Consider the following 27,312-nt stretch of genomic DNA (forward strand, 5'->3'; position numbering starts at 1 on the left):
CAGGGAACATACTCTATTGGATACCTGTCAAAAGGAACAGAATGGCAGAATCATCTTTGTTTAAAAATTAGCAGTTTATAATTTTAACATCTATGTGCTGGATATACATAAGGGTGCTTACTATATACTTCTTTTTAAAAATTTTTTTTAAACATTCTTTTTTTAAAAAAATTTATTTTATTTATTTTTGGCTGTGTTGGGTCTTCATTGTTGTGCGCGGGCTTTCTCTAGTTGCAGAGAGCGGGGGCTACTCTTTGTTGCGGTGCGTGGGCTTCTCATTGCGGTGGCTTCTCTTGTTGCGGAGCATGGTCTCTAGGCACGCAGGCTTCAGTAGTTGTGGCTCGCAGGCTCTAGAGCGCAGGCTCAGTAGTTGTGGCGCACGGGCTTAGTTGCTCCACGGCATGTGGGATCTTCCCGGACCAGGGCTCGAACCCGTGTCTCCTGCATTGGCAGGCAGATTCTTTTTTTTTTTTTTTTTTTTGCGGTACGCGGGCCTCTCACTGTTGTGGCCTCTCCCGTTGCGGAGCACAGGCTCCGGACGCGCAGGCTCAGCGGCCATGGCTCACGGGCCCAGCTGCTCCGCCGCATGTGGGATCTTCTTGGACCGGGGCACGAACCCGTGTCCCCTGCATCGGCAGGCGGACTCTCAACCACTGCGCCACCAGGGAAGCCCTCTTTTAAATTTTGTTTGCTGAAAATTTTTCAAAATAAAATGTTGGGAAAAATTAATACTCTAAACTTTCTAAAAGCCCCGCCTCTCAACAAAGTAGCAAAACTAAACAAACTGAAGAAACTAAAGAACTCAGCCACTCTGTGGAGAGACTTCCAGGCTCTCTCCTACTGTGAAGTACCTTCTTTCCATTGTATGTTAATACTTATTTATCCTCTAAAGAAGACGGTGAAGGTGAAAGCAATGATTTTCATTTGATTGTTTGGTTCTGTAAACTCAGACAGGGAGAGACTAAGGAAGTGACTACCTCTTAGGGTCTGGTGGACTATGAAATTCTCAGTAATTACTTGTGTTTGTTAAGTAATATTTTGTCCCTAAAGTTCACTAATTTCAGATACTTAATATAGGATAGTGAATTAATTAGATGGTGAATTAATTTACCTATTTTTTGTGAATGGATCAAAGAAGCACTGACTGCTAATGAAACACCAGTACAGAATGAAATGTAACAATGTCCAGGACTTCAAAAGTGACCAGACAATAAGAGGCACACAGAGGTGACGGGAACAAGTCCCTCAGGCTTCCTTGACGCAACAGAACTAGGATTCCAAAGAAAATAAGTACAGGCTCTGATGGCAAAAATAAACAACAATAAATGTTATCCCAGGGAGCTTCCAATGGCCTGACAGCTCCATTTTAAGAGAATGTCAGAAGTTAATAATAAACGGGAAAAATAAGCCAGGCTTTAGCTGACTGGAGAACAGCTCAGTAGAAAATTATTTTATAAAGATTCTACTCAATTAGCTAAGGCGTGATTCAACTTCAGTGATGAAAAGAGCAGTCATACAGTTACCAGATGGGATGACGCAGAGCAAGTTTGCTTTCACTGCCCAAATAGGCAGTCACTAAAATAATTTCTAACTTCTTACAAGGTATATAAATTTGGGCCAGTATAATCCTCTATAAAATGCACTCAAATATAAAATAATGGAGGTATGAGGCCGCTCAGAGGATGCGGATGCTATGGTGGTCCACAGCATCCTCTCCTACTTGGGGCTTTGCCCCCAGAGGAACAGAAGGTGCGGCTGTATCACCCTTTGTTCATAACGTAGGTGCCACTACAGACCTATTGTGAGAAGCCCTGTTCTTTGAGTTTCTGCTTCTGTGCAGAGGGAAAACTTGGTGTGAGGCACCCACACAAGGAATGAATGAGCTAAAGGAAACATCGTGAAGAAGCTGACTCCTCAGAGCAGGCAAAGGACTTCGAAGTCCTAGAATCACAGGATGCCTCTGGTTGGCTAGTCAAGTCCTCTGCACAATCTGGGGCAAATGGGCAGATTCCCTCACAATCTAGAATTCCTAACAGGGAGCGCTGGGGTAAGCTGGCGTAATCCATCCATCTGAGAAGGGGCAGACTCCTCCCAAAGCATTACAGGACTGACCTGCAGGAGTGGAACATTATCCCTTCCCCACTTCTCCTGAAATCGTCAGCTTTAACTCCACAGAAGAGGTGCCCTCAATGGCTCAGAGCAGATGGAAGCCTTCTGAGAAACAGACGGAAACTGTCTCAAAGGCAAAATGAAATGTGCTTTAAAAATAAATAAAGTAATAAATAAATCTAATTATTCCTCAAAATCCTAAGGCAGTAACAGGCTTGACACAAGAGATAAGAAAGAAGGAGGTACAGATAATCGCAGTGGTCCCTTCTCTGCCCCCTCCTCCGCTGGGGCCCTGGGCACCCCCCTGCTCTGGTGACACTGGCTGCAGCACCCTGGGCCTCAGGGCCCACAGGGTGGAAAATGCAGTCGCCAGGGACTAAAGAACAAATACACCAGCAGCAACAGTGAAGTTTCATTATCACCTTTCCTGAGAGACTTTGAACACCAAAAGTTTTGAGCCCTCAACGCAAGAAACCTAAATCCAGAAACTCTAGAAATCTGACTGGTTCCAAAGCAAAATTTCTAAATAACACTCCTAAAGACAAAAAAAAAAAAAAAAAAAAAAAAAGTCGTGGGAAATCTGGAGTGTTGTTTTGTTTTTTTTAACATCCTCTCTCAGACTGTACCCCTCCTTCTTTGATTATACAAAAAAAAAATAATTTAGTAATACCTGACTTTCAAAAATGTGGGTTCTGACATCAATCCAGTACCTAATTTCTACCCTTTCCCCTTCGACCACCAGTGCATCTTGAAACAGGAAGTGAAAAACTGGAGGCAGTTTTTCTTCCCAGAAGACCTTAGACTACAGTGATCATCATTTTGGATCGCATGGAAGTTCTTCCTGTAATGGCAAAGACACAGACTTAGAAAAGGGAAAAGAGGAGAGAAAGAGGTGGAGTGAAACCACTAGGACTAATAACACCCCTCCAGAGGCAGTGAGGGCTCCCAGCCTGTGCTAGAGACCACAAAGAAACAGCAGGTGGGAATATGGCAGTGGTGAGAGGCTGGACAGAACTTTCTCCATCCAGGATACTGGGCTCCTTCATGGACAATGTGCTTTGCTCTCTTCCAGCCCTTTCAAAAAGTGGAGAGTGGGTGCCACTAAACACATCTGCAATAAAAGCTCTGGAAGAGAAGAGAACAGCAACTGAAATAATACACCTTGTACCAAAACAAAACTATATTTAAAACGCAACCCCCAACTTCCTTTCAGGCTTGCCTGATGGTTTCCTCCACAGAGAGATTTTGCTGGAGTCTAAAGCCAGAAGAGCGTGAGTCAGGGACCACGGAACAGGGGCACTACACCACCATCTGCAGAAGCCTGGGAGGGGGAAAAGCTACATGGGGTCAACAGTCAGGCACGCCAGCCAGGGCGTGAGGGTCGGGAGCCCCACGCTCAACTTTTAGCTCTTGCCTATCCAAAACAAGAGGCCCCAGCTGGCAGCCTGCTCCAGCCAGCAAACAACGCCTGCCCCCTGTCCCAGCAGGCCTTCAGCTGGTGTAGTAGATGTGGAAGTAGAGAGTCTTGTTGCGCAGCAGGGAGTAGGAGTTGTCGAACTTGAGCAGGTAGATGCCCTCGCCAGGGTAGTCGTGGCTGCCGGCCTGCACGTCTCGGTGGCTGTCCCGCCGGTACACGGGCATGACCTCCCCATAGCGGCCCCGCAGGGAGCTCCTGGAGCCTCGCTCCACGTCTCCAGCTGGGACAGGGTCTGCATGAGCAAAAGGCAGAGTGTCTGGATATGAGTTCAGAGACCAAATACGCCTACCTGAGGGTGAAAAGATGGACCAGGTAACCCAGTGGCTTTCACCCAGGGGAGATACTGTTGCCCTCCTATGGGCATTTGGAAATGTCTGGTGGCCTTTGGGCCATCAGAGTGACCAGTGGGTGATACGGGCATTTAGTGCTCAAGGGTCCAGGAGTGCTAAATATAGGGATAGTACCTTCTCAACAAAGCAGTGTCTCACCCCAAATGCCAATAGTGTCTGCACTGAGAAAGAGTGATTTAGCCTTATAGAGCCTTCCTAGCTCAAAGAGTATCTGGAAATTTCCAAGGGGGAGAAAAAGATATTTAGAAGGGAAAATTCTGACATCTTTTCATCCAACAGGTAAAAGAACTCGCTGAAGGAGGTGGGAAATGTGGAAAAGTGCTGAAATGCTGGAAGTGCTATATGGAGCGACCCCGAACTCCTACTGGTCCCCATGAAGGGCAGCAAATAAGATCTGAGGTTCTCCTCCTTCCTGAATACATGCAGATTTCCCTGCAGACTTGCTTTTCCATGAAGAAGCAAGTTAAGGGAATGACTTAATGACTTAATCTTTCCCGTAAGATTATATGGGAAAATAAAGGAATAAGGCTAATGCTTAGAACCTACTCTTATACTACAAAACAAACAAACAGAAAAAAGCAGCTTCAGGGCCATGTGAGTAGGCGCTGCAAGTAACAGCTGGAACAGAGCACAGAGACTATTTTTAAAACTGCTCTTGTCAACCAGCTGTGACAGTTTGGAGGGCGGAGAGAATCGGTACATTTAGCAAATTGTAATCACTCAGTTTGGTTCCAGACCAAGAATAAATGTAAATATCCCACAAGTAAGAGAGAAACATAAAATAATCTCAGATTTATACATATGATCTGAAAAACACTGCCCATACATACACCAGCAGGGGTCCACCCCTTTTCCTGCCCCCAACCTATCCCTGTCCCCAAGGAGATCTTGGGGGACATGGCTAGGTACTGATTAAAAAGAAAAGAAGCTTTCCACTAAGGCATCAAAGCCACCCCGCCAGAATGTTCTTTGAGGGTCTGACTTTGACCTGCATCACTCAACTTAGCTTGCCATGCTGAAAGGGATTCTTCACCTGCATTCTCAGGAAGAGGACGACTGGTACAACACAGGAAGTGATCACTGCAAATTAGGTTGAGACAGAAAAGGAAACTGCAAATTATGTTAAAATTAAATTTACCTTCAATCTCCTCCTCTTCCTCCTCATCTTCATCCTCATCCTCACTGGAATCACTGACCTGCACCGTTATGTCAGTGCTGGTTACAGGGGTCCAGTCAAAGTAAACTCCAAAGCCAATGTCATAGTCATCGGTCGCAAACTCCCAGCAGACACGCTTCCCCTCTGGGTGGGTAGGTACCCGGATGGTCACCACCTCACCCCGCTTTACCACCAGACGGCTGTTCTTCTCTTTGCCCAGCTTGCTTTTGAATTCCTTCATCTTGGCAAAGGTCCAGATGCATGGAGGTGCCATCAGAGGCGGGGAGACTGAAAGGACAGGCAGCTCACTACTGAGAAAGAAACCCGGAGGAAATGCTGCCACACCCGGCATTTTGCTTAGGGAGGTTGTCATAGTCGAAGACATTCTTCCTACTGGCTTCCCTGACTTCTTTTCACAAGGAAGGAGAGAGCACTGCCCTGAGGTGTGTCAGCTACTCAGCTTAAGAAATAGGTCTCTTTACGTACCATATATATACCTGGTACTCTATCCAGAATGTAATATTCAGACACTAGTTGTTTTTCCTCCTTTTGTAATATAATCACCTATGTAATCTTATGCTTTCCCCTTCCTTTCTTTCTTTCCTTCCATCTGTCTGCCTGCCTTTCTTTAAGTACCCACTGGGAACCAAAAAAAAAAAAAAAACCACCTTCCACACCCCCAAAGGTCTCACCTCTCCTGTGGTCCCCCAGAAGGTCTGCAGATTCCAAATCAGCTGAAAGAATATCTACAGCTCCTGTGTGCTCAGACTGGATCATAACGATGTCCCCAGACCTTGGCAGACCATGGTACTTGGCCATCTGCATAAGAGAGCTCTGATTACAGGACATATATAAAGGCGGATTCCAATTAGCCTCTTTCCACCTGAAGGCTGCCTCCCCTGCCCTATTACCTCCACTCTTCCAACTCACAGTCTGAGTGCTAGTCAACATTCCTGCTCCCTCCTCCAGCCACAGGTTGCTAATAAATTCTACCAACTTTTTTTAATGCCATCAACATGTTCCCTAGTTTAAAGCTTCTTTCTTGTTCTCTCCTGCTTTTTGCAACTTTCCCACTTCAGACCCTTCATAAAATCCTTGCCCAAGGACATCCTCAAAATTTGCTACTGACTTTTCCATCGACAGCATTTCTGGGCACAGCGTTTCTGGGCCATGCCTGCACAGTCTCTCCCTTCGGCTCCTCTCAGGACAGCTCTTGCATCTGGGCTTTAGCTCAACCTTCACTCGGCCACACATCCTCCTGCTACAATTTCCATCCACAGGTTACTTCCAGGTCACTGTCAATCAGTTCACCAAAGTACTGCAGAGAGAGAATCTGGCTCCTACTCTCTGGCTGTCTGTCTCTCTCTCTCACCCATGGCACACCTTGGATGTCTCACCCTATAGGTTGTCTCATTCACTAACAATGTTGTATAAATAATCACAATCTCACCTTAGACCAGCCCCAGGATTTGCATTTAAACAGTATATTTGCTGCCAGACATCTAACTTGCATGTAAGTGCAAATATCACTCGATACTCGCAAAGCCCTCACTGACCCAAGGCAGGAGCCTGCAGTCTCTCCCTAGTGGGTTTCACTTCAAACCACTCAGATTACCATTCCCCTATTTCATGCTATTATGACTTAATTTCCTGCCCCTTCTCCAAGCAGTTGACAAGCAACTCAAGAAGAAATGTACGCCTACTGCCAACACGGAAGAGCACATCAGTGAGACAGCAGTCCAGATAAGGAATCAGAATTATATTTGCAATAAATGAATGAATGAATAAATGAATGCTGTAATCCTCCCAGACTATTTTCTCATAATATCTGTTTCTGAAGAGTAAGTTCTCCAGCTCTTATTTCCAATGTTAAATGAGGTAAATCAGACTTTGACTAACTTGCTTGAATGAGTCCTTCCTCTTACAGAAGGTTAAACAAAAGATTTAGTTTGCAACTTAACAGTTGCATAGACTTAGTAAAGTCACTAACAGCTCTGAGCCTCAGTTTCCTCATCTTTAAATTGGGGACATAATGGTACCTATCTCACAGGGTTGTTCTCAGGAGTAAATGAAGTATTGTATTATGGATAAAAATGCTTTGTAAACTCTAAAGCATCATACAAATGTAACTATAATGTTCGGCATTGTCTTTACTGACACCATTTATTATTCTAATATATATGTTAATAATGGTACGAACAGCCCATCCCTCCATGGCAGGGAGACCACTACTACTGGTACCATTTCTATGGAATCTTTACCATAAATACCGAGTAGATCTACCACAAGAAAACTGAGACTAACACATAATCCAATGGTTGAAGTTTCCTCACATCGAGTGGATTTTAGACAACATGGGAACATTCATTATAACACTTCATTTTTTGAATAGATGCTTACTGGGTGCTAGTATAGTGATGGGCCCTGGGGAAGATACACATGATCATTCCCCAAATAATTAAACCTGAGATGACAGTGCTTTCTAATTCCAACCCACCCAAATGCATCTAAATTCTGTTGTCACAAACTAGTGCTTTTCAGAGAGAGAGTAAGAATGTGCGCCCTACCTTGCTGAGGACCTGGGCCTGGTCTGCAGATAGCAATTCCTGTTCCACCGAGGCCTGAGCCTCCATGGCACTGGCTGCCTTCTGCTGATCTTCTGTGGCATCCTCCCTCACCGGAGATACCATCTGTGGCCTCCCAGAGAAAGAGAGCATGTCAGTTCAAGGACTCTTTTTTTTTTTTCCTGGCTGCACCATGCGGCTTGTGAGATCTTAGTTCCCTTGTGGGATCTTAGTTCCCCAACCAGGGACTGAACCCGGGCCCTTGGCAGTGACAGCGTGGAGTCCTAACCACTGGACCGCCAGGGAATTCCCCTCAAGGACTCTTTTCAAAGGCACAATGGTCCTGGAGAAACTCAGAAAGAAAAAAACCTTCAAAGGGTACCCCCAACCCCTGTTTCCTCTGGCATTTGGGCCCACCCTCATTTCAGCTGACCACTGCCCAGGGCTGAAATGGCCTACAATGAAGCAGTGACAGCATGTGAGGGCTCAGGACTGACAACACCACATCCCAGGCTCCGAGAACCACGGTAAACACACAGCTCAGTCATCTGAGATAGACCGCAGGTCTGGTTTTTATTCCTCAGTCTGGGACCGATGCCATTTGCTCTGCACAGAATTTCAACAAAAGAAGAGTTAGAATCCCAGGTCTGTTCCACACATAAAGCTGCTGTTAGAAGCAAAGGGAGGAGGCCTCGCCTAAGCCAGAAACTGATCACAAAACAAAGGAAGTACAGACTGATTAGCAAGGCAACCCTCTCCGCCTTATCCCAGGAGCATTCAGCGTTTCCATTCACACCCTATCACTGATATCCATAGCACACCCAGTTCACTTTTTTAAGCACGTTAATCTACTATCCCAATAACTTAAAACACAACTATTGGGACTTCCCTGGTGGCGCAGTGGTTAAGAATCCTCCTGCCAATGCAGGGGACATGGGTTCAAGCCCTGGTCTGGGAAGATCCCACATGCCATGGAGCAACTAAGCCCATGCGCCACAACTATTGATCCCAAGTACCACAACTACTAAAGCCCGCGCACCTAGAGCCCGTGCTCCGTAACAGAGAAGCCACTGCAATGAGAAGCCCACGCACCAAAATGAAGAGTAGCCCCCGTTCGCCGCAGCTAGAGAAAGCCCGCATGCAGCAACAAAGACCCAATGCAGCCAAAAATAAAATTAAAAAAAAAGAAAACCACTATTCCAATAGCTGATTTTAAAGAAGCAAGGGAATAATTTATGCTCTCTTCCATTTCTTCTGGCTTTGGAGAGACCAGAAAGTGAGTTAAGAGCCGGGGCTGTAGCACAATACCCCAGGCTTCTTGGAAATCTGTTGCCAACAAAAGGTGGCATGGAGTCTTTAGACAAGCAGTTATCAAAGTATGGTCCAGGGACTCCTGGCGTCCTTAAGACTCTTTCAGGGGAGTCTGTGAAGTCAAAACCTTTTCATAATAATTCTAAAATATTATTTGCCTTTTTTCATTTTCATCTTCTCAAGAGTTTACAGTGGAGTTTTCCAGAGACTACATGACATATGATATCACAACAGAACGAATGCAGAAGCAGATCTGAGAATCCAACTGTCTTTTGTTAAGACACACATTAAAGAGATTTACAACATCCCTCTTCTCACTAAATTATTTTTTCTTTGGAAAACAATTGTTTTTCATTAAAGACATGTTATTTATATTAACATGTAATGAGTTCCTTATTATTTTAAATGAATAACTATTTTTTAATTTTCTAGTTTTAATTACTAGTATAGTAAACATTGTAAGATATAATTCACATAAACAAAAATTCTTTGAGGTCCTCAATAAATTTAAGAGTGTTAACTTTTGAGAACTGCTGCTTTAGGGTATCGTCCATTTCCTCAGACAGGCTGAGCAAACAACTGGGAAACAGCACTACAAACTGCACGGGGAAACAGAGGGCTTATTTTGGAGTTCATTAGTTTCTTCTTTCTTTCTTTTTTAACATAAACAAGAAAGATCACTCCTAGTTTATAAATTACCTCTTCTTCAGATAAAACAGAGCCATCTTTTGGGATATCTAAGTCACTCCAATTGACCTCAGAACAAACAAGAGGTAGTTACTATGAAAATCAGAGCTGTGGTTGATTATTCTGTGTGAACTATAAATTGGTCTAGGCTGTGAGCCTATTTTATTCTCTTAAACCCAGAAATTAGAGCCCATTTTGGTTCCTTGGCACTACTTATTATGTCTCCTCCTCTATTAGGAGGTGAGCTTGATGGCAGGGACTGGGTCTTACTCCCTCTAGACTAACAGCTTCCATGGCCAAGCTTGTCACATGGAACCCTGAGGCCCTTTGCACTCTGACCTCATCTCCTAGAATGACCTCCTCTTGCCTTGCCCAGTCCACGCCAGTCACAATGGCCTGTTGAATCTTTGAGAGTCCTCGAGCACCTCAAGCACTCCCCCACTGAGGGTCTGGGGGCCTGCTATGGCCTCAGCCTAGAATACTCTTCCCCCAGTTACTCAGGGCTTCCTTCCGTCCTTCAGGTTTCTGCTCAGCCATCACTTTGGGAGAGGCTTCCCCTCCCTGGCTCATCACTCTTTACACCCGTACCCTGTTCATTTTTCTTCACTGCACTGATGACTGCCTGACATATTATGTACCATATTTTGTTGACTGCGAGATGCATATTTGTTTTCAGATTTTAATACAACTGAAATACAGGATGTCCTAAAAACTGGTGGTATCTTAAAACTGCCGTGGGCCTGCAGTGACACGGAATCCCTCCTCAGGGGATTTGCATTTGCTTCTGCCAGGGCTTGGGAATGCTACCAACTGAGGTGACTTGAATTATGTTCTGTTTACGAGTTTTGTTTGGACCACACTTGCAGAGTGAATTTACACAACAGACTTGTGGCTCATATTCTCAGGGGAGGTATTTTTCCCCCCCTTACACAGCGCCAAGGTTGAGACATTCAAGTTGCCCTGCTCTCCTTTTCTGTGTGGAGCAACCTCTTTCCTTGTTTCTCTTTTCACTGAAGGTGCAGGCTTTTGTGGGAGGTCTCTTATTAGCCTATCTTGGGCATTCTTTCCTTTCTTGGTGGTATATAAAATAACAGTACATCTTATAGTTGATGACAACTTAGATTCTATGAAATACGATGTATACTTTTTTTCCATCTACCTCCCCCACTAGAATATAAGCTACATGAGGCCCGGGATGTGGATTGTCTGTTCATTTGTGGTGTCTTCAGTACCTAGAACACTGCCAGGTAATAGCAGGCTCTCAATAAACATCTGTTGAATGAATAAATGAATACGTTAACTTTTGTTTGGGAACAAAAGAGGACTATTCGGAATGTGAGAACACAATAGTTAATCTGACCATCAGCCTGACCTTACTGTATATGGCATCTAAAATGTAGTTTCTTCCTTGCCTTTGTGCATGCTACTTTGCACAAATATGGTTCTGCTTATTTAAAAAATATTTTAAACAGCACATGCATAAATTTAATATTCACATTAGCATTTTATGCTCTGAAGAATTAGTGAAAGGTACTTTGGGAAAGATAAATTGCAAATCACTTGATGCAGGTGATAAACCATGTAAAGGAAAAACTCTCACTGTAAGCCTTCTGGCTTATGCTAACCCAGAGCAGGGAGGCCATCCCAAAGGGAGGGAGAGATTGGCCGGCCAGCCTCACTAGAAAAGACCGAGAGTCATGCCGTTTCCATTTCTAAAATATACAAAACACAAACACCAGACTTCAGGCGTCATGCATGCTGGATTTTTTTTTCTTCACACATCAGATTTTAGAAACAAAACTTGAAATTTTTATCTCCTTTTTTCTAAGAATAGTCTATATTCTTCACTCAAAAAATTTATTTACTCTTAACATGAAAAAATCAGCTCTGTACCAAAAGCCATCTCCCAAGGATCCTTCAAATCAGCATGTGCAGGGACTTCCCTGGTGGTCCAGTGGTTAAGACTCTGCGCTTCCACTGCAGGGGGCAGGGGTTCGATCCCTGATCAGGGAACTAAGATCCCGCATGCCACGGGCCATGGCCACAAAACAAACAAGAATCAACATGTGCAGAAAAAGCGTGGTGGCAGGAAAACGGAAGGACAGAAGGACACTCTTCTCACAGGATTTGATGAGAACATGAATTATCTCAAATAATCAATGCCTGGAGGAGGCTATGTCTTCTAAAAGTATCCTTATATGTAATAACCTAGTAGCTCTAAGCATAGAACTCAAAACCCTTCTGTTGCTACTTATGAGAAATAAGCTTTAGAGTAAACAAAACTAAAGCTGTGTGAACTTGGGAAAATTATTAAATTCACTGTTTCATTTTCCTCATCTTAAAAAAATACTTTATTCAGTTTGTTACGAGGATTAACTGAGATAATACATTTTAACACCTAGTACAGTATTGTACGAACAGAAATATTTGATAAAAAGTAACTATTTTATTATCATTACAGAGAGGCATTCAATAAAGGGTGGCTATTATATTATTATCACCAACTGTATTAAAATTATATTAATTATTATTATTTTCCACTGTCTGAATTCTGGGGGGAAAAGTTTTATTTCATATACAAAGGTAAGAAGAGAGAATTTCTACTTAAGAAATAACATTTTAAAAATATCATGGGACTTCCCTGGTGGTCCACTGGTTAAGACTCCACACTTCCACAGCAGAGGGCACAGGTTCAATCCCTAGTCAGGGAATTAAGACCCTGCATGCCGTGTGGCATAGCCAAAAGAAAAAGAAATCTTAACATACCCCCACCCCCAGCAATCAACTTTGGGTGGGGCATGGAGACCACAGGTTCTACTGGACAGTACTGCACCATGAGCTGATCAGTTGGACTATAATATTCTCCGAAATATTCTCCAAAATAACAGTTTTTCATTAATTATTCCAGTAATGTTTTGTGGCTTCCACTTATTCTAGGGCGCAGTACTACTGTTCCCTTTCTGCTATATACTCTGATATCAGTGATGGCAGGAGGATGAGATGGGTGGAGAGGGAAATTAAGAATGACAACCTGAAGATCATCATCGTGGTTTAATCTGAAAATTACATAATAAAAAACTGCCTGCAACACTGTGTTTGTGTGTGTGCATTTTATGGGTAAAAACCAAACACATGTTCTCTTGAAAGTCCACCTGTGGACACTCTTTTTCTTTCTTTTTTTTTGGGGGGGGGGCGCTGCATTGGGTCTTCGCTGCTGTGCGCTGGCTTTCTCTAGTCGCGGCAAGCAGGGGCTACTCTTCGTTGCGGTGCGCGGGCTTCTCATCACGGTGGCTTCTCTTGTTGCAGAGCACAGGCTCTAGGCGCGTGGGCTTCAGTAGTTACAGCATGCGGACTCAGTAGGTGCGGCACACGGGCCCTAGAGTGTATGGCCTTCAGTTGTGGTGTGTGTGTGGGCTTAGTAGCTGTGGCACACGGGCTTAGTTGCTCCACGGCATGTGGGATCTTCCCGGACCAGGGATCGAACCCATGTCCCCTGCATTGGCAGGCAGATTCTTAACCACTGTGCCACCAGGGAAGTCCCTGGGATCCATTTCTAATGTTTTAACATTTTAACCTGGTCTTCAAGAGGAGATAAATGAAGACACTACACTATTTGTTACAGTTCTATTCTCTGAGAGTTAAAGAAAATTTTATAACCTGAAATAGACCTGCATTCCCCCTAAACACACTTAAGGATTGATTAATTAATGACAAAACACTCCATACTCTTCACTTCATCTTGTCTTCCCCCTTAAAGTCACTGTTTACTTCTTTCATCAATCACTATCTCAGAAGATAAAACCCCGAGAAGCATTATATCCAAAGTAGTTGCTGTCCCTACCTGTAGGGTGAGGAATGGGGTTCCGGATCAGAGGCAGAAGCTGCTAGAGAGGTGACCTTGGTGACTTCTAGATCTTCATTCTCTAGAAAATCATGGGAAGAAAAATTCAATACCGGAGAAGGAACACAATCATAATTATCTTGTATCTTTTTAAAAAATCTGGCAGTTTCAACCAACTTTCCCTTTCTAAAAATAATCTAGGCACAAACTTTATACTCTGGGAGCCCCAGTACATAAATTATTCAAGTCATCACGTCCAAGTATTCTCAGACCATTATAACCTACTCATTAAAAAAATGTCATTTTCCAAAACAAGTCCCCACAGAATTCATTCTAATTCAAGGATCACATTTCACAGAAAGCAAATGGTTAAACTAGGCAGAATGTAGAGGACAGAATGGAATGTAGAATGAAATGAACTGGAATTCAGTGCCAAAGTAGAGAGTGCCACCTCTACATTCGATCAGCTCACATCACCGTATCCAGGGTCGGGTAAAGGATTTTTGTAATTTCATTCATTTACTCACTCACTCATTCACCAATGACTTACTGAATAACTGCTCAGCATCGTCAAGGAATATACAGGTGAAATGTACAATGAAGACCAGTTTCCCAGGCTCACAACAAGCCTGTGACTGGTATTATCATTGCCACTTTGCAGGTAAGGAAACTAAGGCATAGAGATAGGATGCAAACCCAGGCAATTATGCTCTTAACCATTAGGTGTTACTAAGTTTCACGGTGTATTCATGTAGCCTTTCCTGTGAGCACTCAGAAAAGCATATGGTTTAGTGTGTTTAGATAACCCCTGGTGAACCTCCTCTAGTTAAGACAGCAAAAAAACTGAAGCCCAATGTTCACTTCTCAATATAAAATATAACTTACTGATGTAAACCTCAAACACTGAAAATTTCAGAGTTTGGTAGCAACATAAGAGTATAAATGACAGGTAAATATTTGTGATTCAACTTTAGTCTCATTTTTTTTTTGTATGTGAATAGGATCTATTTTCTTTTTGTCAACTCACATTCTCATAGGTAGAAAGACCTTACAGCTTATGCTACCTGATTTTCCTCTTGTGAGATAATAGAAAATACATATATTAGTTTCTGCCCCCAGTTCCTGGCACAGAACTAAAACCTTTATAATTCCCTAAGTGATTAGAGCACTATGAGTACCTTTTGTTCTAATATTTGGTCTTTGATTTGGTTCCTGCCACAGAGTTCCTTAATCCCATGGAATTTCCTGGGTGATAACAATGTCTCTTGTTCTAATGAGGTGCCTCTTGGGCCCCTACATGGGGGCTGGTAAAGAGAAAGACAAAGCCATGATTAGAAGCTTGGGATTTTCAACCCCACCATCCTTTCTCCAGAGAGGGGAGAAGGGCTGGAAATGGAGTTAATGATTGATCACACCTACATGATGAAGCCTTCATAAAAATCCCAAAAGTAATGGGTTTGGAGAGCGGCCAGCTCAGTGAACACATCTCTACAGCAGGAGGGTGACCCACCCCAGCTCTGTGGGGACAGAAGCTCCTTCGCTTGGGACCCTCCCAGACCTCGCCCTCTGTATCTGACTGTTCATCTGTAACCTTTACCATATCTTTTAATAAACTGGTAAACGTAAGTGTTTCCTTGAGTCCTCTGAGCTGTTCTGGCATTTAATCAAACCCAAGGGGGAGGAAGTCATGGGAACTACCAATTTATAGTCAAGTCTGACAGAAGTTGTGGGTAACCTGGGGAACTACTACTGGCAACTGGCATCTGAAGTGGGATGGGAGCAATCTTGTAGGATTGAGCCCTTAACCAGTGGGATCTGACACTATCTCCAGGTAGATGGTGTTTAGAATTGAGTTAAATTGTAGGACACCCAGCTGGTGTTGCAGAGTTGCTTGGTGTGGGGAAAAAACTCCACACATCTGGTGTCAGAAGTGTTGAGAGTGTGGCTGTGTGACAGAGTAAAGGAGAAACACAGGAGGACTGAGGTTTTCTTTACACCTCTCAACAAAGGAACTGAGTCTAAGACAAAAGTCAGACGTTCCCCAGGGTCCCCTAGTCTGTGAAGAGGCCCTTTTCACCAAGAGATAACGAGAATAAAAAGTTCTTCCCTATGTTGACCTAAGTAAAATTCACTTCCTAATAAATTCTGCTCTTCGATCACTACTCCCCACAATATCCTTTCAAATATTTACAGCCTGCTATCACATTTCCTGCAAGTTCCTTCCCAGGCCGACCATCTCCAGTTCTCTCCATCATCTCTTTGTTCCATTTCAAGAAAAGAGCTAAAATGGACAACTTTTTCAGATGAGTCCTAAACCATGCAGAGTACATGGAGACAATCATCTCTTAATAAGGACACAGTATTTCTTGACGTAAGACATTAACTGGGCACTAGATTTTTTTAACTGCAAACTTACCCCGTTGGCCTAAATAAGTCAATCAAGATCTCCAAGGGCTTATAAAAATAAACTTATTCCAAGCTCAGTCTCTCCTATGCTCTATTTTTGAAACAGATTTTTGGAAAATAACTGACTTCTTAACTTAAGTGCAGGACTTCATGTATCCGTATTGTTGATTTTAAATTAGGTTTTTGAAATGACACAAGTACATGCTTTGCGCATTGTAGAACAAATTAAATACAGATAAGAAAACATTCTGCATTTACCCTTCCAGACTTTAATATACAAATAATCCATTATTCAGTGTAGAAAAATCAGGAAATACAGACAAGAAATAAACAAAACAACCAAACACAATCCCACTAGCCCAAAATAACCACTGTTAACATTTTGGTGCATATCCTCTCAGAAATATATTTATACATATACATACACATATATGTGCATATTTATATGTATGACATATATAGATAAATGTATACGTATAGACATCTATATATTTATATATTTCCCCCCCCATCCCCAGCAATCAACTTTGGGTGGGGCATGGAGACCACAGTTTCTACTGGACAATACTGTACAATGAGTTGATCAGTTGGACTATAATACCTACTAGCTCAGGTATGAATACAGCTTTTCATTAATTATTCCATTAATGTTTCATAGTTTCTACTCATTCTAAGGCTCAGTACAAATATAAATGTATATATAATATTTATATATGTATTATATAAATATTTATATAAAAATTCTATTTATATACCTATTATTTCCGAAAGGACATGTACCTAATATTATTGAACATTATTCATGAAAATTTTTCAGGGTCAATAAAAATGGGACTAGGGCTTCCCTGGTGGCGCAGTGGTTGAGAGTCCGCCTGCCGATGCAGGGGACACGGGTTCGTGCCCCGTTCCAGGAGGATCCCACATGCCGCGGAGCAGCTGGGCCCGTGAGCCATGGCCGCTAAGCCTGCGCGGCCGGAGCCTGTGCTCCGCAACGGGAGAGGCCACAGCAGTGAGAGACCCGCGTACTGAAAAAAAAAAAAAAAAAAATGGGACTAAAAAAATAATTTAAAATGGCTGCATATTACCCCATAATTTCTTTAACCAATCCCCAAGCCCCTATTGTTAGAGCTAGACTCTGTTTCAAATCTTTCCCTGTTATAGAGAATTATATTAGAGATGTCTACAACCCTCTCTTAAGAACTTTGCCTGTCCACAGCCTTGAAGGGGCAGTCCTGTGACCAGGGAACACTATGTTGGCTATTGGTTTTGGGTGAACATCTGCCCCACAGTTTCCAATTCTCTTCCCCCAAGTCTGGGGTTGGTACCAGAGACCAAAACAAACTGTGAAGAGCCTCAGTCGGGTCAGGGACTGAGGCTACCTTTTGGAAGAAGCCTCTGCATGCCATGCAAAAGCAGATGACTAAGCAGAGGAGACAACTGTCAGAGACAGAAAATAATGCATTCAAGCAAAAAGAAACAAGGCGTGGTGGGGTCCAGGCAGCTGGTGTCAGGTGAACCCGGATTAGGGACAACCAAAGAAAGCTGCACCTTGGCCTCCTCTGAGCCAAAAGCTGAGCCCTGGATTGTCATTTTATTATTTATAGGAGTTCTGGATACAAATTTTTGTCAACTGTATGTTATAAATACCTGCTTCCACTCTGTGATTTACCTTTTCACTCTTCTAATGGTGTCTGTCCTTTGATGAACCAAAGTTCTTAATTTTAATGTAGTCAAAATTTATCAATCTTTTCCTTTATTAGTCTTTGCGTGTCCTGTTTAAGATGTCTTTCCCTACACTGAGATCAAGAAAATATTCTCCTTTATTATTGTCTAGGAGCTTATTGTATTTTTTTTCACATTTTGATCTACAATCCAACTAGAGTTGATTTTTTGTGTTATGGTGTGTGAGATAAGGATCAAGGTTTTTTTTCTTTTCCTTCTTTCTCTTAGGATATTCAATTTTACCAGCAATATTTACCATTCTTGCCCCACTACTCTAAAGTACAATCTTTGTTGCAAATGAAAGATTTTGTTTCTAGGCTTTTATTTCTATTCCTAGGGCTTAACTGGGCTATTCTGTAAAAGCCTTAAAATAAGTCTTGATTGTAAATCAACTATATTTCAGTAAAACTTTTTTTAAAAAGTCTTGACACCTGATACACCAAATCTTCCCATCTTGTTGTTCTTACTTGAGTGTCTTTGGTATTGGCCTTTCATTTCTTTGGTAATGGCCTTTCATTTCTATATCTATTTTAGAACCAGCTTGTCAAACTCCACCCAGATGGCCCACCAAAACCCTCTAGGATTTTTATTGGGATTGTATTTTATCTATAAATCAAGTTGGGGAGAATTGACATCTTTACAATACTGAGTCTTCCAAACTAAGAATATGGCAGATCCTTCCATTTACTTATTCTTTAATTTCTCTCAATAATAATGTATTATAATCTTCTGTATAAAGTTTTTGCATATATTCTGTGAGATCTGTTCCTAGGTATTTGAAGTTTCTTTATTCTGTAGTAAATTACATATATATATATATATATATACACACACACACACACATATATATTTAACTTCTTCGCTAGTACACAGGAATGCAATGGAATTTTGCATATTGACCTATATCCAACAATCTGGACAAATTTATTAATTTCAATACATTGCCTATAGACTCTTTGGGATTCCCATGTACACAATCATCTGCAAGTAACAGATGGAACAGGACTCCTTTATAATCCTCACATGTTTCATTTTTCTTGCCTGTTCTAGCTAGAATATCCAGTAAAATGATGAAAAGCAAGCGGTGAGAGTGGACAACCTTGTCCTATTCCTCAGCTCAAAAGGAAAACTTTCAAATTTCCCCATTAAATTTGATGCTGCTTGTAGGGACTTTGTAGATATGCTTTATCCAATTAAGAAAGTTTCCTTTCATTCCTCGTTTGCTAAGAGTTTTGAATCATAAGTAGAGGCTGAATTTTACCACTTTTTTCTGCTTCTACTAAACTGATAATTTTTATCCTCTACTGTATTAAAATGGTGATTATACAGCTGACTTTTTTTAAAAAAAATGTTAAAGCAACTTTTCATTCCTGGAAAAACCCAACTTGGTCATATATATTGCTGGATTCAGTCTGTTAATCTTTTGCTAATGACTTTTTGCACCTATGTTAATGAGGGAGATTAAACTGCAATTTTCTTTTCATCTGGGATCATTTTGATTCTGCCTAAAGAATTCAGTTACCTGTAGGTGATAAATCCTGTTTTTGATTGCCTGAAAATATCTTTATTTCACCTTCATTCTTGAAGACTATTTTCACCAAAAAAAATTCTATATTGGTAGTTATTTTCTTTCAGTATTCTAAAGATAATCTAGCTTTCACTGCTCTGTGCATAAGTCAGCTTTCAGTCTAATTACTATTCCTTTGAAGGCAAACTGTAATTTTTTTCTGGCTACTTTTAATATTTTTTTCTGGCTACTTTTAATATTTTCTGGCTACTTTTAATAATGCTTTGGTTTTATAGAAGTTTTAATTTAATGTGTACCTACTGTGGATTATATACCCCTACCTGGGGTGTACAGGGCTTTGTGAATCTGTAGATTCCATTAGTTTTGGAAAATTCATAGCTATTATCTCATCAAACATTGCTTCTGTCCATTCTTGGTCTCCTTACCTTCTAGGACTCCAATTATACAAATGTTAGACCTTTTTACCATATCCTCTATGTCTCATCTCTTTCCTGAATTTTCCATTGTTGTATTTTTACATATTTTCTTCTGACCTTTCTTCCAGTCCACTGTTCTCTCTTCAGGTCTAATAACTTGTTGTTAAACCTATCAACAGAATTCTTCATTTTCATCTGTATTTTTCAGTTACAGAATTGCTACTTGGTTCTATTTTTATAAATTTCAATTCTCTGCCAAATTTCTCAACTTTCTCTTTTACCTCCTGAACATAATAAATATAATTTTTAATTGAAGTATAGTTGACTTACAATATAATTATTTTTAAGTCTGTATCTGGTAACTCCAAAATCTGATGCTCCTATGGATCCATTTTTACTGTCATTTCTTTTGATTTTTGTTCATATTGTGTCTTTTCATGCATTTGGTCATTTTTGATACATGCCAGAAATTGTTCCTGTAAAACTGTTGGTCAAAATAATTTGAAGACTACAGTGACCCTTCAGAAAAGATTTGCCTTTGCTTCTTCCACATACCTGGGGGCACTAGCACCCTGGGGTTAACTTAATCCAATTTCATGAACTCAGATGTTTCTGAAGCTGAGCTGTAGTCTTTGCAATGGCCTGCTTCTAACTTACCCTTACTTCTAGAACATGGCCTTTCATGGTCCTAACCCAGAGAAAAGGGGGTTAACCAGGGTTTCCCCTACTTGATTAACCCCTGTTGCTTTATTTCAGAGAAGCACTTCCACAGTCTTGCCATTAAGCCTCCCCACTTAGGAGTTCAGCATATCCTCTCAGAGGAGAAAGGAACCCCAAATTGGACTCTCATCCTTGGACCGCTATCTTTTTTTTTTTTTTTTTTTTTTTTTTTTTGCGCAGGCTCGGCGGCCATGGCTCACGGGCCCAGCCGCTCCACGGCATGTGGGATCTTCCCGGACCGGGGCACGAACCCGTGTTCCCTGCATCGGCAGGCAGACTCTCAACCACTGCGCCACCAGGGAAGCCCTAGACCTCTATCTTTATGCTTCTGCCCTCACATGGATCATAGCCTAATAATTATTCATTATCTGACTAGCTGACTAGCTTTCCAGGATCTTCAAGCAGATGCTTCTATTTTGCCAATTATTTCCTAATTGTCCCCAGCGGGAGAAATAATCCCAATTACCTAGTCTAACATTACTCAAAACAGAAACCTGCATTGCCTCTACCCTTTTCAGTTTTAAGATACCTTAGTGAATAAAATGGAAACAAAATAGAATTTTTACAAGTCTGCCTTCTTTCTGTCACTGGCGAACAGTATCAGCCTCTGTAAGTAGTGGATCACAGTGAAGACTTCGATAAGGTTGAATTTTTAGACAGAAATGAAAATTAGCACAAGAATAAAGGAAGTCAGTAGTGGATTTAAAGAGTAACATAATAAAATAAGCTGTAAGGACATACTGTACAACACGGGGAACATAGCAAATATTTTATAATAACTATAAACAGAGTATAACATTTTAAAATTGTGAATCACTATATTGTACACCTGTAATTTATACATTATACATCAACTATACTTCAATGAAAAAAAGAGGGCTTCCCTGGTGGCGCAGTGGTTGAGAGTCCGCCTGCCGATGCAGGGGACACGGGTTCGTGCCCCGGTCCGGGAAGATCCCACATGCCGTGGAGCGGCTGGGCCCGTGAGCCATGGCCGCTGAGCCTGCGCGTCCGGAGCCTGTTGCTCCGCAACGGGAGAAGCCACAACAGTGAGAGGCCCGCGTACCGCAAAACAACAACAACAACAAACAAAAAAAAAGAATTGTATGAAAATCATCCCTAAGGAGATTTACAAACTGTATTTCATAGAAACTTTATCCGAGATAAAAAAAACTCCAGAAGAGGTCAGTTCCTGATGAGCAGAAAGGCAAAAAGAGATACATAGAATGGCTCCAACTTACAATATAAACACAGTGAAGAATCTCAGGACATGCTTGTGTGTATTTTTTCTGAATAGGTAATATATGCACATTATTCAAAATTCAAAAAGCATAAAAGTATACAGTGAAAACTTCCTCCCATCTCAGTCCCTTCCTCCAATGTTACTAGGTTTTGTATAGTCTTCCAGAGATATTTTGCATTAAAAAAGTGTGTGTGTGTATAAGAAGAATATATATATATACTTTTTCACACAAATAATGGACATACTAGACATGCTAGCATACACGTTGTTTTTTCTACTTAACATCTCAGAGACCTTTCCATAACTATATATAAAAAAACTTCCTCATTCTTTTCCATAGCTGATTAACATTTCAATGGCTGGATATTCCATAATTTATTTAACCACTTCCCTATTGACATTTATGTCCTTTCTAATCTTTTTTTTTTTTTTTTTTTTGCGGTACGCGGGCCTCTCACTGTTGTGGCCTCTCCCGTTACGGAGCACAGGCTCTGGACGCGCAGGCTCAGCGGCCATGGCTCACGGGCCCAGCCGCTCCGCGGCATGTGGGATCTTCCCGGACCGGGGCACGAACCCGTGTCCCCTGCATCGGCAGGCGGACTCTCAACCACTGCGCCACCAGGGAAGCCCCTTTCTAATCGTTTACCATTACAAGCAATGCTATAATAACCTTGCGTCTGTGTCATTAAATAGGTGTGTGATCTATAGGATAAACTCCTGGAAAAAAATGGATCAATGAGGACATATATTGTAATTTTGAAAGATATTGACAAATTGCCCTCCATAGCATTTGTATCAATTTCCACACCCCTCAGCAATACATGAAAGTTTGTGTTTCTGCACACCGTTGCCAACATATAGTGAGATATTGAACTACCCAGCATAGTTACGATTTTCACTTCCCTTATTGTGAGTTAGGCTGAGCATCTTTCATATGTGAAGAGCCACTTCTCATAGCATCTTAACAACTTAATGTATGCAGGGAAAAAAAAGTGAAAAGAGATATTGCTTTTGATTTTTAAGGTTAAATATATTCGCTAAACTATGTAAGAACTACTGGTAAAACAACTTGTAATTGGATTCAGAGAGGCAGGAAGTAAGAAAAGGAGAAAGAAATACATGTTTATTTCCAGAAGTTTAAAGTGTGGAAGATGCAGTCCTGTTTTAAACAGAGAGAAAACAGGGCTTCCCTGGTGGCGCAGTGGTTGAGAGTCCTCCTGCCAACACAGGGGATGCAGGTTTGGGCCCTGGTTCGGGAGGATCCCACATGCAGCAGAGCTACTAGGCCCGAGCTTCACAGCTGCTGGGCCTGCGCTCTAGAGCCCGTGAGCCACAACTACTGAGCCTGCGTGCCTAGAGCCCACGCCCCACAACAAGAGAAGCCACCGTAATGAGAAGCCCACGCACCACAACAAAGAGTAGCCCGCGCTCGTCCGCCACAACTAGAGAAAGCCCGTGTGCAGCAACAAAGACCCAATGCAGCCAATAAATAAAAAAAAAACCAGAAACCCAAAAACCACTGGGGCTCTTTGGCATAGACTTCCACTCTTTTGCTCCACCTAATATAGTAACCACCAATTTTTAAATTTTAATTGAAGTCGAAATAGCCACAGATAAGCAACATTTCCATCACTGCAGAAAGACTTATTGCACTGCTCTAAGTCCTACATAAGAATAATGAACAAGTTCACCTGACCTGTTTGCAGTCCTTGACGTCTACATGCATCGATAGCTCTCAGGGTCATATATACCAGACCAAGTTCTGTTCACTTCAAGGTCATAACAGACTTTGCCCTTTATTTTCCCCAAAGCTCCCTAAACTTAAAAAACAAACAAACAAAAGAACGATGAAAGAAAGAAAAGCCCTGTTCTTAAGTGATGTAACATATGCCTCAGAGAGTTTCACTATATAAAGAGTGATCTCTCTCTCCTCTTGGGAACTGAAGGACCCAGGTGCCCCCAAATAAAAGACTATTAAAAACAATTACAGTTCATAAAACAACAAGAACACTATGACCAATGGAGAGCTTAGTTCAGAAGAACATCAACATTTTTCTTACTTTATTACCAAAACCGCAGCTGACAAACACGAAGACCCTCAAAAGGTATTCTTTGCCTAGAATACTTTTAAAAAACAAGTCATGGTTATTCTGAATAATCATAAATTCCTGCTTTGAAGAACAAGACACATTGAAAAAAATCAAAACCCTTAATTCAATAACAACTGAATGTCCAATCTCATTTCCTATTGCTGAGAGAATGACAGAAACCTCTTTTGTTGTTATTGTTGTTTTTGGCCGCGTGGCATGTGCGATCTTAGTTCCCCAACCAGGGATTGAACCTGCTCCCCTGGCAGTAGAAGCACGGAGTCTTCAACCACTGGACCACCAGGGAAGTCCCCTGAAACCTCTTTTGATTTCATTCTTAGGCCTCTATTGCTTACTCATTGGATCATTTTCCAGAGGAAGGTGGCAGAAAGATCCAATCAAACAAACTGCTAGTTCCAAGCAGTGTTTTGAGTTTACTCCCAAGCCTATACAACTCTGAGTTAAGCCAAATGCATGCTTTGCAGACCACTTTGGAAACCCAGCTGAACTCTAACTCAAGGTTTCTCAACAGCTGCGCTACTGACATCTGGGCCAGATAACTCTTCATTGTGGGGGCAGTTCTGTGCACTGGAGGCTGTTTAGCAGGTTCACTGGCCTCTACCCACAAGATGTCAGTAACAGCGCTTCCCCTCCTCCCCAACCCAAGTTGTGACAATCAAAATGTCCCCTGGGAGAGGCAAAATCGCTGCTGGTTGAGAACAACTGCTTTCACCTAAAGAGCATTCTCGATATCTCAACCCTAATTCCTCATATTCATTTGATGCTCCTTCAAACCTGTGTTGAGACTTTGTCTCACAATCCAGCAAATATTTACAGAACCTCTAGGACACATCAAGGACTCTAGGAGAGAAACAGACAAGATAGAGTCTGTCCCTACCCTTAAGCTGGTTTCTTGGGGGTACGTACATAAAGAATTGTAATAGGGACTTCCCTGGTGGTCCAGTGGTTAGGACTCTGTGCTTCCACTGCAGGGGGCGAGGGTTCAATCCCTGGTCAGGAAACTAAGATCCCACATGCCGCACAGTGTGGCAAGAATTGCAATAAAAGACACCCAATTATATAAAGTTTTGAATGGTCAATTTTTCTTCCTGGGTACTCTCATCTTACCAAACTAAAAACCCCTAGACAGCAAAGACCGTAACCTGCCCTAGAATACCAATACTTGATTAATGGCCAATAAAAATAAAAAATAAACTATTCTGAACTTCATCATAACAAGGTGACAATTTCAGACAGACAGTAAAAACTCCACACCTAACTTGAGCAAATAAGTTAACTTCTCTCAGCTGTACTTTGTTCTTCCGTAAAACGGGGAGGAAATGACTGTTGACAGGATTAAGTCAGATAATACAAGGAAATCTTTTTCCACATTCTGGCACAGAGTAAGCATTCAATTAATGTAAGCTATCATTACTATTATTTTATTAGCTATTTTATTAGCAACAAATCTTACCTCAAGGGGAAGAGCTTGCTCTGAGTTACAATAACAAACCCCTACATGACATAAAAGAAATCAACACTCACCCTGTTTTCTGAGGGCAAGAAGAAGAAAGTAATAATAAGTATTTCCATCAACATCCTGGGAGGAAAATGTGAATGCAGGAACCAATTACAAGGTTTGGGGGTGGGGGGAGAGACACACTCAGAGACAAACCCACTATCCTCCAAAACATTCCTGGACTATTCTTAAGACCTTGCTGTTTAAAATGCTTGGGTATATTTGCCACAAGGATCTAAAGAGGAAGTAAAAAAAAAAATCCTTAATTTATAAATATTAACACATAGATGTTTATGAGACTTCCTAAGTGTTCATTTGCTTAATCGTTCAGAAAGTATGCTTAAAATTTCTATTGCTATAATGTTAAATACATGCCAGCAATTCTGAATTTACTACAAAGCATAAGAGTTCATAAGAAGGAAAAAAGACAACAATTGTTAGATATTTTAAAGTAAGAGAATATAAAGTCACATGAAAAAGCTGGGTGATTCAAAGCTGTGTGTGTGTGTGTGTTTGACCCAAGCAGCATTAGGAAATGGGAGATATTTAGGATAGAAGTAAAAGATGGGGAAAGTCACCATACCCGGAGATACACATCCAGGAACACCTCCTCTGACAGCACATGGAGTTTCGGTGAGCAAAAACAGACCTTATTCTCATAACGGATAACACCAGTTTACTGTGTACCGTGGCTTAGGCACCAAGTGCCTCATACATAGTGGTCCAAGCAACCCTATAGTGCCCACATTTTATAGATGAGGAAACAAACACAGATTAGTGACTTGCCCAAGTAAATTAAAGATTCACACTCCAACCCAGGCATCATGGCACCACCTCTACCGCTATACTTCATGGTGTCTATTTTAATTTCAGAACTGGAAATTTAATTTTTACTTGCTACTTAGTGAGCCCAGTACTCTCCCCCTACCTACCCTGCCGTATTTCAAATGAGCATCTTTTTAGTTGCATCCCGTGTGGTGATGATAAGGAGGCTCGGAAGGTAAGTGTAATCGCTGGACACTTTCGCCTTCGGACACTGACAATGAAGTAATCCACATGGAGGAACTAGCGTGGGTGGAAGTAAGACAGTCTCCGGAACAAGAGGAGGGTCCCGGAGAATGAGGGAGGGTCGCCAAAGTTCCTATTTCAGCCCCGATTTCCTGCCTTGGCTCCGGCCGCTATGTTCATTCAAAAGACCCCAGAGCCCACCTATTTCCAACTGCGCTTTTCATCTCGCCCACTCTGAGAGGCGGAGAGGATGGATGCGAGGTGAGGCGCGGGGCCCTATATGCAGGCAGGCTAGAGCAAACGGGATTCTGGACAGATGAAGGCGAGGCTGCCTATTCGGATGGGGGCAGAGAGGCGCGTGGAAAGGCTGGGACCTGGGACAGAGGTGAGGATCGGGGTGGGGAGCCAGAAGCAGGGGCAGCAAGGCCGGTGGGGTCGGGGTCGGCAGCCAAGGAGTGATGGGCAGGCGTGCTGAAGGTGAAGAGGCGCCAGGGTCAGAGATGCCCTGTCACTATCATCCGGGCTGTTCTGAGAAAGGAAGCGGGGCAGGAACCAAGGCATTTCGAAACAGGAGTAGAAAATAATCTCGAGCGAAGACCAGGCCCTAAGGATGGCGGGGGCGGGAGTCGCGGCCCGGGGGAGCCGGGCCCGGGCAGGAGCGAAGGCAGGGGCTCCGCACGCGAAGGGGCTGCCTAGGCCGGTCCGCTCCTCCGGGCAGCGCGGGGCAGAGCGCGGCCGAGCCTCGCACCGAGGTGCGGGGTCCCGAGGCCGGCGGCACCCACCCGCCCGCGCCCGGCCTTGCGTACCTGAGGCGGCCGCCTGGCTCCCCTCCACTCCCGGGCCGTCCCCGACGCCGTGCGCCGGCCCTCGGCGGGCTGCGGGGCTCCAGACGCCCGGCCCCTCAGCCGCCCGCCGGTCCGACATCTGCAGCCCGCGTCCGCAGCGCCTCCGCAGCCTGCCGCAAGTGGCTCCGGAAAGAGCCGAAGGCCCAGCGCGCCGGGAAGAGCCGAGCGGAGCCCGCGGGCCGGAAGGGGCAGCGCGTCGGCCCCCGAGCAGTCGCGAGAGCTCTGGCTAGCGGAGGCCTGCGACGCAGGCTCGGGGAGGGTTACTGCGTGCTTATGATCGCAGGTTTTTAAAGTCAGTGCTTGAAAGAAGAAACGAAACCTGG

At 42.8% G+C, this 27,312-nt stretch overlaps 1 protein-coding gene across 9 annotated transcripts; it reads right to left on the reverse strand.

Moving 5' to 3' along the window:
• Window positions 1-591: 591 nt before the first annotated feature.
• Window positions 592-27,280, reverse strand: TMED8 (transmembrane p24 trafficking protein family member 8). Of its 9 annotated transcripts, none has more exons than XM_029238146.1 (9): window positions 26,951-27,280; window positions 13,496-13,577; window positions 8,116-8,262; window positions 7,660-7,789; window positions 5,785-5,911; window positions 5,075-5,380; window positions 2,780-3,818; window positions 2,113-2,236; window positions 592-691 (listed from the first exon to the last, which is right to left on the reverse strand). In XM_029238146.1, the coding sequence occupies exons 1-7, from the start codon at window positions 27,066-27,068 to the stop codon at window positions 3,601-3,603; spliced, it is 1,128 nt and encodes a 375-aa protein (XP_029093979.1). In that variant the 5' UTR covers window positions 27,069-27,280; the 3' UTR covers window positions 592-691; window positions 2,113-2,236; window positions 2,780-3,600. The 9 variants fall into 9 exon arrangements, with proteins under 9 accessions (XP_029093979.1, XP_029093983.1, XP_029093978.1 ...); XM_029238150.1 differs by having other exon boundaries at window positions 594-691; window positions 2,113-2,232; window positions 8,194-8,262; XM_029238145.1 differs by having other exon boundaries at window positions 594-691; window positions 2,113-2,232.
• Window positions 27,281-27,312: the final 32 nt, after the last annotated feature.

Source organism: Monodon monoceros, unplaced genomic scaffold (genome assembly GCF_005190385.1).
Source record: "Monodon monoceros isolate NGI ecotype Baffin Bay Population unplaced genomic scaffold, NGI_Narwhal_1 Super_Scaffold_21, whole genome shotgun sequence".
NCBI classification, from domain to species: domain Eukaryota; kingdom Metazoa; phylum Chordata; class Mammalia; order Artiodactyla; family Monodontidae; genus Monodon; species Monodon monoceros.